The sequence below is a fragment of the Lepidochelys kempii genome, chromosome 2, assembly GCF_965140285.1.
Source record: "Lepidochelys kempii isolate rLepKem1 chromosome 2, rLepKem1.hap1, whole genome shotgun sequence".
Classification (NCBI taxonomy): domain Eukaryota; kingdom Metazoa; phylum Chordata; order Testudines; family Cheloniidae; genus Lepidochelys; species Lepidochelys kempii.
In genome coordinates, this window is record NC_136381.1 from 111886084 (window position 1) to 111898424 (window position 12341).

At 36.5% G+C, this 12341-nt stretch overlaps 1 protein-coding gene across 3 annotated transcripts in view; it reads left to right on the top strand.

The window, feature by feature from the left end:
* The window catches only part of MYLIP (myosin regulatory light chain interacting protein), a 20992-nt gene extending 9136 nt beyond the window's left edge, over positions 1-11856 (top strand). For all 3 annotated transcript variants that reach the window (XM_073331960.1, XM_073331961.1, XM_073331963.2), the window contains 5 exons: positions 6858-7043; positions 7903-8100; positions 8607-8771; positions 9410-9830; positions 10374-11856. In XM_073331960.1, the coding sequence (XP_073188061.1) occupies positions 6858-7043; positions 7903-8100; positions 8607-8771; positions 9410-9830; positions 10374-10463 (1060 nt within the window). In that variant the 3' untranslated portion in view covers positions 10464-11856. The remainder of the gene's footprint in view (positions 1-6857; positions 7044-7902; positions 8101-8606; positions 8772-9409; positions 9831-10373) is intronic.
* Positions 11857-12341: the final 485 nt, after the last annotated feature.

The following is a 12341-nucleotide window of genomic DNA, read 5'->3' on the forward strand; positions in this document are numbered from 1 at the left end:
TCTGAAGCAGAGTTGAATAGTGTTAGTAACCTTTCACTTACTTTTACAGAGAGCAAACTAGGATAGAGATACTGGGAAATATAATAGGAGTACACCAGTGCAGAGTTTTAAATTCTCAGATCAGGTAACTAACTTACATTGGGTCATCTTGTTGGGGTAGGTGGGCCTTATTTTTCAGCTTTTCAGATGGTGGTTTTTCAACAGTGTAACTCCATTTTGAGAGAATTATACTTCATAGTTCAAATTCACCTCATGCAAGGAGCTGCAAATTACATTTCAGTATCAGTGAGAGGACCCCCAAGTACTAGAGGGGTTTAGCCCCCAAAGGACCAGCAGTATTTCTACCAGGAGCACAGTAACTGGAAGTTCCAAGAGATGTATGTTCCTGGTTGTGCCACCTAGTTTTTGAGAAACACTGGCCACCTATTGCCTCTCCCACCACAAGCAGAGAGGAGATTGCAGCTCTTTTTTTGCTTCATTCCCTTGTAGACACCATTCAGCTGGAGCGTGGAACAAGAAAGGGATTAAGACAGCTCTGTTGGACTGTTCCCATATTTACCTTACTAGACTAAAAAGATTTTTAATTACCTTTATGGATACAAAAGGAATATTTTGATATCAGAACTTGCATATTAAGTGTGAACTTTTTTCTTGAAGGGGAAGTAGAATTTCAAGTCTGACTTAAAATCTGGAATATGTACAATTATGCTTTCTGTGGGCTGTTGAATTTTGCCCCTGTCTAAATTTCATTATGGCTCCTAAGTACCTGTTTCTGTTTGCAACAGCTGTCACTCCAGGGACTCTGCATAAATCATGTATGAAGAGAGGAACAGTAGGCACAGCATGTAGATTCGTGTTAGTGATTAGGGTTGGTAGTTTTCAGTACCCCTAAAATTATTTTCATACCATTGACCATTTAGACAAAAATCCTTATGTTGACCACCTTTTCTGCATCCCTAGCATTGCTTTTTAACTTTGGGAAAAAAAGTACTATCAAAAAGAAAAATAAATCTAAGCCACTATGCATTTGATTCTGAAAATTTTTTCTGAGGGTTTGTGTATGCTGCTAAAACATCCGTAAAATTTGTATGATAGAGATTAGGGCAAGACAAGATTAAAATAAACTAATTTTAATGTTGTAGGTGCTTGGCCAGAAGCCTCTTGGTACTGTTGTTCCAACTGCCTTAAATGCTTTATTTCAAAAAGCCTTGGGACTCCCGAGTCCTGTTATGGGCTACAATTAGCTAGAAATGTCAAATTGAAGACTAAGGGCTTGTCTACGTGGGAGTTGCCATACTAACTAAAGTTGTGAAGTTAATGCACATATATTAGTGCATTAAATCCCTGTGCGGATCCTTGCATTGAGAAGTAAAATGGCCTTAATTCCAAGGATCAAGCTACAGCAAACTAAGGCCATTTTACTTCTGAATGAGAAGATCCACTTTGGGGTGCAATGCACTTTAATGTATGCACCCTAACTTCACCTTTAGTTAATTATCTTAACTTTGGTGAGTTATCCTGTATGGACAAACCTTTAGCTACTTTGCAATTCTGACAGTAATTCTGTAGATTATATTTTGAGGTAGTCTGCTTTATATCCAGAAATATTCTGGAGCACCTGGCTTCATTCTCAAACAAAAAATATTCATACTCAAACAGAAGACAAGTTTTAATATCCTAATGCTATACAATCTTGGGTGCATTACACTGGAGGCAAGAAATTTTGAATGATTGTCATGCAGGAATACTACAGTTAAACTTGAGAGGAGGATTTGTCCTGCATTGCAGAGTAGTAAGATTAAACTCTTAATTTCAGTTTTTTCCTATTAGTGTTACAACGTTATGTGAATCTGATTGAAGGTCTTCAAGGGAGGTATGGGTGACTTTCTATTACTACACTGGAAAGCAGTTTTTCTGTATACAATTGATTTCAGAGTTTATTTTTTTCACAGGCTTAGTAATGTCAGAAGTGTGCCAAAGTCTGGGAGATATTAAGATTAACACAAACCATGGTTAAAACTTAAATTAAGAGTGAAAATTTGCATTATGAAGATTTGCTTTATATTTTAAAGAGGTTTTAAGGTTGAAGTGATACTGTACAACTGGTTTGGAAAAATAAATTAAAGAACTACTTGTTTGAATCAGTCACATGATATAAGAGAAGGCGGAATCTTAGAACTGGTGAAGTACTAACTTTTGTAGCAATTCTAATGAGACTAAAGTAGTGTTTTTTCCAGCATGTTTGTAAGGGTTAAAAATGTATCCTTGTATAACTAAAACGATAAATAATGTAGCCATGAAACTTGGTCAGTGACTGTTTAATTCAGTTTTAATAAACTTGTTGAACTGAAATCGTTTATAGCAACCGGTGCAGTTTGTTTAAAAAAATTAAATAGAAACCAACTTAAAGGCGGCTTCAGTTTTTGAATTAGTGAACTGCTACAGGAATGCTTCTTGGGACCACCACTTCATTTTTATCTTGACTTTCCAGTCAGTTTTCTGAATGTGCTGAATCTCTCTGGCTTGTTGAACAGAATGTCGTAGAAATGAATGCATAGATCTGAAGAATTGAGCACCTTTTGCCTTAGAGATCCACCTGAGTCTGTCCTGGCTTTTGGAGATCCAATAAAAGCTTTGTACTCAAGCCCCAAAACTAGTTTGCAGAAATTTGGTTTAATGCCTTCTGGCTCAAGAATGCTACAGGTAGTCCATTCAGCCCTGCAGATTAACTTTGCAAAATTAGGAGTCTAGTTCACAACTCTTCATGTTAAGTAACACACCATTATTTTAATTTGGTGATCTGCCCTGGGTAGTATCAGCTGACTTCACCAGATTCTGAGGTTCTGGTTGTTGCACGTGTATCAGGCAACTGGAACCTAGATATTCATTAAAATGATTTTGGGGAGTGTGAACTGAAACAGGTTGTATGAAGAGGGAACACTGGTCAAAATTAGCATTTTAAATGTTGAGCGCTCTGTAATCAATGATTAAAGCCTTCGGAAATTTTTCCATCCCAGTTTTGCTTTGTCTGCTCCATTCAAGTGTCCTTTTATAAAAATAAAGGTGAAAAAGCTACAGTGGGCGTCCATCTGAACTATTTATCTGGCCCCCATTACCATGATATCTGAACACCTCACAACACCTCTGTAAGCTAGGGAAGTACTGTTATCTCCATTTTATAGTTGATGAACTGAGGCACAGAGAGGCCAAGTGACTTGCCCAAGGTCACACTGGAATTCTGTATCTTCTCTGCGTCTTCACTTTTTAGGCTTGATAGGTCTTTAGCAAGAGACGGTGGAAGTGGTTCTAGAACAGTTGTCTCTATTGTAGTTTCTTCTCTAATGCATTTCTATCTGCTGGAGAAATCTTTAGCTTTTTCACAGCTCCCTGTTGATGTCTGTAGGGCCTTCTCAGTAATGGTAGAGATTGTCTTGCTGTTTCTCCTGTATAATCAAAGTGCTGTCAACTGCACAAAGCACACTGAAATTTTTTTTTGCTTTTTTTTAAGTTGTAATCTTGTCACTTGCAACTATAGTAGGAGTAAATTTTTCAGGCAGAGAATGTTTTCAAGTTTGCTATATTCCTTTAAATGTCACTGTTACATAAATAATAAGTACTTTCAAAGAGCAGTAGTATGCAGAAATGTATAAACAGACTTTTCATATTTCTAATCTTGGGGGGAGGCAAAGTTGAACAAATGATTACTGTTAGACAGCTCTCTTGGCCAGAGCAAGTCTGAGTAGTTTAATTTAGATAACCTGCATTAATTGCTCTTAAAAAGTTAAATATATTGTCAGATTGCATGCATGTGGCTAAAATTTCAATTTGATATAAACCCTAGAGTTAAACATGTTGCAATTTTTTAATAATGCTTCAGGTTTTTTTAGAGGTAAACTGCAAACCAAAAATAAAATGAATTTTTTTTTCATGATTCATAAGGATTGCTTTATAAAACAATTATTTTGGTTAGTTTTTATATTTGGTATATCAATTCTCTCTTGTGTGTATTGGTATGTAGTCAGATTGAAGATCTAAGCATCCCTTCTCTTCCCCTCCTCCCTGGAGGGTGGCGGGGGAAGAGAGCTGCAACTCAGGTTGCAACTCATCACCACTCAGGCCTGGGCTAGCTCTCGTTATTTTTAGTCTTTACAATATTTTATTCATTAGATAACTTTCTCATTCTAACTGTAGCAAATGTGAAATCTGCCGCTCAGTGCATCAAATTGGTTGGCAAATGCGTAAGGATTACGAAATGTAAGAACTTACCTGACTCAGCATGTCTAAAGTTAAAAAGGTAGGGAACTGGTGAACAAGTTAGCTGAAGAAATGAAAATGGATAGTTCTAAAATAAATGGTCTAAAATAAACATGGTCAAAAATTGATTAGCAAGATTAGATAGGTTTTATGTTCACCTCAAAATGCAGAAAATACATTTATTTTAATTCAAGATCAAATATGCCATTGCATAAAACTTCCACTATTGAAATGGAAGGGCAGAATATTGATTCCCAGATAAGGTCTGGTCTAAACTGTAAAATTAAATTGACGCAGCTACGTCGCTCAGGGGTGTGCAGACCATGCTAGATGGGTGGAAGAATTCTTCAATTCCCCTAGCTACCCCCTCTCAGTGAAGTAGATTACTACAGCACCAGGAAACCCCCTTATGTTGCTGTAGTGAGTATATACACTGAAGTGCTACAGTGGCATAATGTTGTAAGTGTAGACGTAGCTTAAGGCCTGGCCTACGCTGAAAAGTTAGATCGACCCAACTACATTGCTCAGGAGTGTGAAAAATCCACACCCCTCAGCAACATCGTTACACCAGGGGCTAGATCAGTTTACACAGGCTGTTAGAATTCTTCCATTGTCCTAGCTACTGCCTCTTGGGGAGTTGGATTACATACCCTGACAGGAGAACTCCTGTTGGCATAGTAGTGTCTACACTGAAGCGCTACAGTGGGTAGCGTTTCAAGTGTAGACAAGCCCTTAAGTCCCTGTTCCAGACCTTGGAGTAGCTCAGCATCTTGCTTCAGGATGAGTCTCTGCTTTAACACCCGAAATATGGCAGTTAGTCTGTGATCACATTGATTTCTATCACCAGGTTTAACTGATTTAAATTGGCAAGCAGGAAACCATGACTTTTAATCTTGTTTTGCATTTGTACTCTGTAGTTAGTTTCCTGAAGTATGTAAGGTTGATTCTCATTGGTTGGTAACCCTTAAAACATGTTGATTTGAAACAAAATGTGGCCTTTAAACTAAATTTGGTGGTACTCTTGCTAACCAGAAGGATACAGTGTATCTACACATTTTAAGCAGTTACAGAGCTTAACATTCATTTGTTCAGGTTCTTAATTTTTACATTTTTATTATGTTAGAAAATGATGAGTGAAGCATTTTCATATTTACTAAATTAATTTTTTACATGAGACTTGTTTCAAGCTCTATGTGGATGGAAAAATTAAATGTACAGAACCAATATTTTTCTAAGTTTGGTTTTATTAATTCTATAAAACTACCTTCAGTGTGCTGGATACATAAGAAAAAGTTGATCATGTTTTGCATTTAAAACTGTTTTATTAAACAAAGGAAGTATTAGTAGTTACTGAATTGAGCTGGTGGTTTCTGGTCATCAGGCCCTTCCAAGATTTTAGAACTAGAACATCTCATCTTCATACCTAATTTTTATTTATAATTTGGAATATTAAAACAGGCTTTCCTGCTTTTTTCAATTCTCCTTCGGTTTCTCACCTTTGAATAAACTAGTCATTGATCTGAACTAGTTGAAAAAAGTGACTTGAAGAAAATATTCTCTGCATCTGCGGAAGAGACTACTTCTGTCAAAAGCTGTTTTAGCATTTCAGACTCGGATTCCTGGTGCTTAGTGAGTGACTGCCACCAGTTCAGTGATTTGACTTCTTTTAAAACAGCTGAAAATACATACCGCTTGAAGTCTATTTTTATGTAATGTAAATTATTTTTATAGCTTATAATAAGTTTAGGTCTAAATATAGGTTGTCAAATTTTAAATTGGTTTAATTTAAATTGATTTAAATAAGTCTGAATTTTTCAAATTGATTTTTATCCATCCTGTTTTTTCAACTGTTTAGCCAACATGACAGATCCAAATCTAAAGGTCCGAGGCTAAACCCAGAACGGCAATAAATGGCTGAATAAATATGCTTACAAAGTAAACATAGTATATATATGTTTTCACAGCACTTTTATAGGTTTTTCAAGTATTTTTCACTGGATTCTTTCAGGCTGGGGAAAATTACACCACCTCTGTAAGAGTACTATTGGAGAGCTGTTTGTTTTGAATAAACAGAAAAATCTCCCACAGATTTCTCAACTGTAATATTTCACAGAACTGCATGTGCTGATTTATGCTTAGTATTTTATAATATTTGCTTCACTTAACTACAAATGATAGTGCACACTGAAGTAATGCATATTTATTTAGAAATGACAGTGGAACAATGTAACTACATGGGTAGCCTTTTACATGCAATATGAGTGTTTTCTTTGTTTAATCTGTAATTCTCACTTGATGAGTTTAACATTTCAGATATTCACTGATGGTGAGAATTTTTTTTAATGGCCTTAAGATATTTGATCTTTTTGGACTTGCTGGACAATTCAGTATTTAAATGAAGCTACTGAAAGAAACTCATCTTTTAATGTAGGCTGGCTTTTGAAAAGATAGCATAAGCGTTAACAAAATCAAGTTAGTTTTCTAACTCTGATGCCAGAACTATTCGTTATTTAATATGCTCAGTGACCAGTCTAGAGTCTCAAACAATTATTGACTTCTATGCTAGTCAAACTTTTTAAAAATAAAAAGTAATTCTCTTGCAGGCATATGTTTTTCTTGCATATAAGGGAGGATCTTTTGGCTGGTAATCTTCAATGTTCTTCAGAGCATGCCATTGAACTTAGTGCATTGTTGGCTCACATGAAGTTTGGGGATTATAACCAGAATACTGCCAAGTACAGTTACGAAGAGATGTGTGCAAAGGAGCTCACTACTGCCACCTTAGACAGGTAAGTAACTGCTGTAACTACTCTAACCAGTGACAAAAATTGTTTAAGAATTTAAATTAGTAAATGATAATTTCTGGCTATTTGGTGCTAAAACGTAAGTGTAAGTGATGTTGCAAAAAAATCAAAGCTAGTGTTAGTCAGCTATTCTTTGAAAGGAAACCAAACTCTAACCAGAATGTTTTTAATGAAAGTGGCCCTACATATCTGCTGCATTTGTAGACTGCAGTTTACATTTCCTTTTTCGAAATAGAAGTGGTAACTATTTAAATATTCCTTGATTAGGAAGTAAAAGTAGCCTAAATAGTCTTTCATATAGAAGACTATATTTGTCTAAAGGTACAATTTTAGGACTTTAGATACCTAGACTCTCCATAATTTTAATACCCTTAGATTGTGTTGTAAACAAGCCTGAGTCTACTTCTTGCGCACGCGCACATATTTTTCTAGTGTAAAACCTGAACGTCAAGGAGAAAAATTCTAAATGTTGTATTTGCATGCATGTGAATTTTTTACTGCTAGGAACTTTGCAATCTGAAAGCCTTTCTACACAAGGGACAGTTTCGAAAATAGCATGCAGCTTTTTCGTTATATTTATATAAAGAAAGGATCTCTCTTTCTACACACACACTCAATCAATCAATATATGGATCCTTTAAATAGTCCAAGAATATTTAATTAGTTCTGTCACTTTAATGATCAGAAACATATAGCCAGCTATAACTAAACAGACCAATTAATTTAGTACTTTTATATAAGGACCACCTAACTTGATCATTTAAAACCTTGTTAAAATGAGATGTTGCTGTAAATTACTGCATATGGCTGAATGGTTCACCTGTCAGTCTTTTTTTATCCACAGTATTACTGCAAAGCACAAGGAACTAGAAGGGCTGAGCCAGGCTTCAGCAGAGTACCAGGTTCTGCAGATTGTGTCATCACTGGAGAACTATGGGGTGGAGTGGCACTCAGTGAGAGACAGTGAAGGGCAGAAACTTCTTATTGGTGTTGGGCCTGACGGCATCTCCATCTGTAAAGATGACTTCAGCCCCATTAACAGGTAAGTTCTTGGGGCGAAAATCTCACCTTCTGACTTTTCTGTGAGCTATAGTTTGGCTCTATACCTATATAATCAAAACTGTGGTGTTCTAAAGGAAGTGTGTTTAAAATCTTTTGTATCTTTGTGTTCTGGTTGGACCATGCAAGAAGCTGCCAAAGCATGCAGTGCCTGGGGATTTATCCACTTCTGATAGCCTTTTCATCAGGAGACCATTGATTTAAAATGCTGTGTTTGGGGCTATACAAATAAATTATGTGCTTCCATGGGGACTATATTAGTGGTATAGCGGTCCTGTACTTGTTCAGTGTAGCATTTTCAATCTAGCATTATAGAAGATTGGGAAGGCCTCTTTGTTTGCAAATGTAGCTGTTAATTTCTTCTGGGTAGTCTTAGAGGACGTTTCTCATAGTACAGTATGTGAGTGGCTGTAGAAATTGTCTTAATTTTTAGAAGGAGAATAATCCCCCCGACGTGCACACTACTCATCATTTTCTATTCACATTTAGGATTGCTTATCCTGTTGTTCAAATGGCAACCCAGTCTGGGAAGAATGTGTATCTGACAGTCACCAAGGAGTCTGGTAATAGCATAGTTCTCTTGTTTAAGATGATCAGTACCAGAGCAGCAAGTGGACTGTACAGAGCAATAACAGAGACACATGCATTTTACAGGTTTGTATTACTAGTGGGTAAACCGCTCTTCCTACCTTTTCAGCAGCAGTTGAGTCAGGATTTAAACTTGGCACAGGATTGTAGGTATTTGACACTTCCTCAGACTACCTTGCATTTTAGATATTCCCCTGCAGAATTCCATCATATCTTTGCTGCTACTCCTGCGCACACAACACCAGGAATGGTATGAAACAAAATTCAAGCATAGTCCTACTTTGCTTCTGTTACATCCAAGAGCTGGATAGATTCTTATTGTTGAGGTTTTTCTGGGGTGAGAATATACAAAATATTTCTCTGCACTACTACAATATACATAGCACTTTCTCAGAATGAGAACTAAATCGGTTTCTAATAGATACCTCAGTAAGCAGTAGACACTAATATATGCTAGAAATGAAAACAAGTTTATAATTTATGGAAAACATCAAAATAATCTATAGCTTCATTCCTCTAATCCTGTTTTTAAAAATCCTTGCAAAATACAGCTGTCATATATAGAAACAAAATTATGTAGGCTAACCATGCTGTGGATCTTCCATCCTTCGCGGGTGTCTGAGTTCAGGGGACAAATAAGATACATTGAGGCTTCAGTATTAACTAATCAAGTTTTTCACTTGTCTCATGGGTTTGTCTTGTAGGTGTGACACTGTTACTAGCGCTGTCATGATGCAGTACAGTCGAGATTTAAAGGGTCACCTAGCATCCTTGTTCCTGAATGAAAACATTAATCTTGGCAAAAAGTATGTCTTTGACATTAAACGAACATCAAAGGAGGTTTATGATCATGCGAGGAGGACTCTTTACAATGCTGGTATTGTGGATCTTGTTTCAAGAAGTGACCAAACGCCACCGAATTCTCCCCTTAAGTCTTCAGAAAGTAATATGAACTGTGACAGCTGTGAGGGTCTCAGCTGCCAGCAAACAAAAGCTCTTCAAGAGAAGTTGCGGAAGCTGAAGGAGTCTATGCTATGTATGGTGTGTTGTGAGGAAGAAATAAATTCAACCTTTTGTCCCTGTGGCCACACAGTATGCTGTGAGACCTGTGCTGCCCAATTGCAGGTAATTGCAGTGTCACTTGGGACATTCAACATTAATGTGTTAAACAATTGATTTCACTTTACAGTTCATTTTTTACTAGTATAATTAACTGATCTTGACCAATATACTCAGCAAAGTTTGATTTGGTATTTAAACTCAGTTTGCATAATGTCTTAGTTCACAATCTTATGTTTAGATGATAAACTAAATAGGTGAGGCTGTATTGTGAAGAAAGACAACGTAGGTGAGGTAATTTATTGGACTAGCTTCTGTTGGTGAAAGACAAGTTTTTTGAGCTTGCACAGAGCTCTTCTTCAGGTCTCGTATAGTATGTAGTCATTACTTTTGATGTAAATTAAGGCATTTTTTGCGGAGAAGTTAGGAATCAGTGGCATGGAAGTTTCTTGTGGTATCATGTTGGAAATATAGAGACAGACCTGAATACTTCAGTCTCACCAACAATGTTTATTCATTAAGGTGATGACTTTGTGCTCATGAGACATATAGGGTCTCTGAAAATTGTTGTGAAGGAGTGTTCCCTAATACTTTCTATCTTCTCTCCAGTCATGCCCAGTTTGCAGGTCTCGGGTAGAGCATGTCCAGCACGTGTATTTGCCAACCCACACCAGTCTTCTCAATCTGACAGTGATATGATCAACATGTACACTTCTGAAGCATCATGTACTTTTTACAAACTGCACTAAGATGAACTACAGCCATTGATTGTGAAGAAGGCAATCACTCCAGCTCCTGCCTACAATGAGAAGCAAAACCCCACTACACCTTTGGGTCATGGAGGGGTCAATATTCTCTGTTCAGCATGCCTAAGAAGATGGTTTGGAGACATCTTGTGAAAACAGAACTCTAAATAAATTCATGTCATCTAAAGGATGAAAAAGTTCTTCTTGATGCATGAGCTTGCAATGTGGCAATATTGCCAAAAGCTAGGTAATTCTGGGGAATGTGGTGTAAAGTCAATTTGATATACCCAGCAGGGATATTTCAATATGTAGTTTTACACATTTTATAATTGGTTTTAAGTTTCTTTTTATTTTGTTCCTTTAGTGTGATCACTCCATTATTTTAATAGCAAAACTAGTTTTTTACAAATGTATACATCAGTTTTAGTGTTATGTTCATAGTTTGTGTTTAGTAAATTGTTCTGAAGTGAGGGGAAACTATTTTAAAAATCAGGTATTTTTAAAAACCTGAGGTTGCAAGGCTTTAAGCAAGCAGTTGTATTTAAATCAGCAATCTAATCAAAGCTTAATTCAAATCAGTGATAATTTTGGAAGTGTTCTTTACAGCAAATTTTAATTTCTGGATGTTGAGGGGTTAGTCAGGAAAGTCTCTCCTGCTTAGTAATGATGCTCCAATGAGGAAATGTTCTGGGGCTTTGCTTGCAAATCAAAAGGGGAAACCATTTCCACTTGGGAAGGATTTAAGTTAGCCAACCCTAGAGATGTGTCCAGGTTGCCACAAATTCATCTGTCATCCTATAAATCTGCCATACCTGTGGAGGCTGATTTTGCTTGAACTATCAAAAATCCATTTTGGCCTAAATAGTGTAAATGTTGTATAATTTAAGTGCTTTCATAAGTTTACTTTTTGAGTTGCTTGGTTATCTATCTTGCTAAAACTCTTTATATTCCACCCCGCATTTGGGCATTTTGGACTTCAGTCAACTAGTGTATCCTCCATGATTTAGAGGAAACTAGAAGACCATATTTGGGTGCAATACTAGCTAAATTAAAGCTAGAAAACTACACTGTCACTTTACTGAGATTTTCTGAGTATACTTTTCATATTGCCTTAATGTAGCGGTAATGTGTGTTTATGCATTTGTTTCTTTGCACAGACATTTTGTCAAAATATTAAAACTCTACTTTTTTATCGCACATATTAGCATATAAACCTTACTCCAAGAGGTATTTATTTTTTCACTTTGTAAAGAAATTTTGTTTCCACATGAAGCAAGAACTCTGTCCTATATTGTAGACAACTTCTGTCTTTTTATATTCAGGTTAATAAAGGACTTTAAATCAGATGTCTTTCTACATTATTGATAGTATTTGGAAGTCTGCTTATTAGCTTTGTGAGAAATCCTGCCATGTCATACATAATTTAATCCATTCCTTTGCAGTTGTCATATTGTCCATTCTTTTTCATAAACCTGCATATTTTGGGACTGATCTAAGAGGTACTGACCATTTGTAACTGCCATTCAGGTTAATAGAAAAGGAGTACTTGTGGCACCTTAGAGACTAACCAATTTATTTGAGCATGAGCTTTCGTGAGCTACAGCTCACTTCATCGGATGCATCCGATGAAGTGAGCTGTAGCTCATGAAAGCTCATGCTCAAATAAATTGGTTAGTCTCTAAGGTGCCACAAGTACTCCTTTTCTTTTTGCGAATACAGACTAACACGGCTGTTACTCTGAAACCTGATTCAGGTTAATAGTGCTTAAAATGTGCTTTCTGGATCAGACCCTTCTCTTTTGTGTTCCTCTCTTGAGCTAACTGGAGGAGGA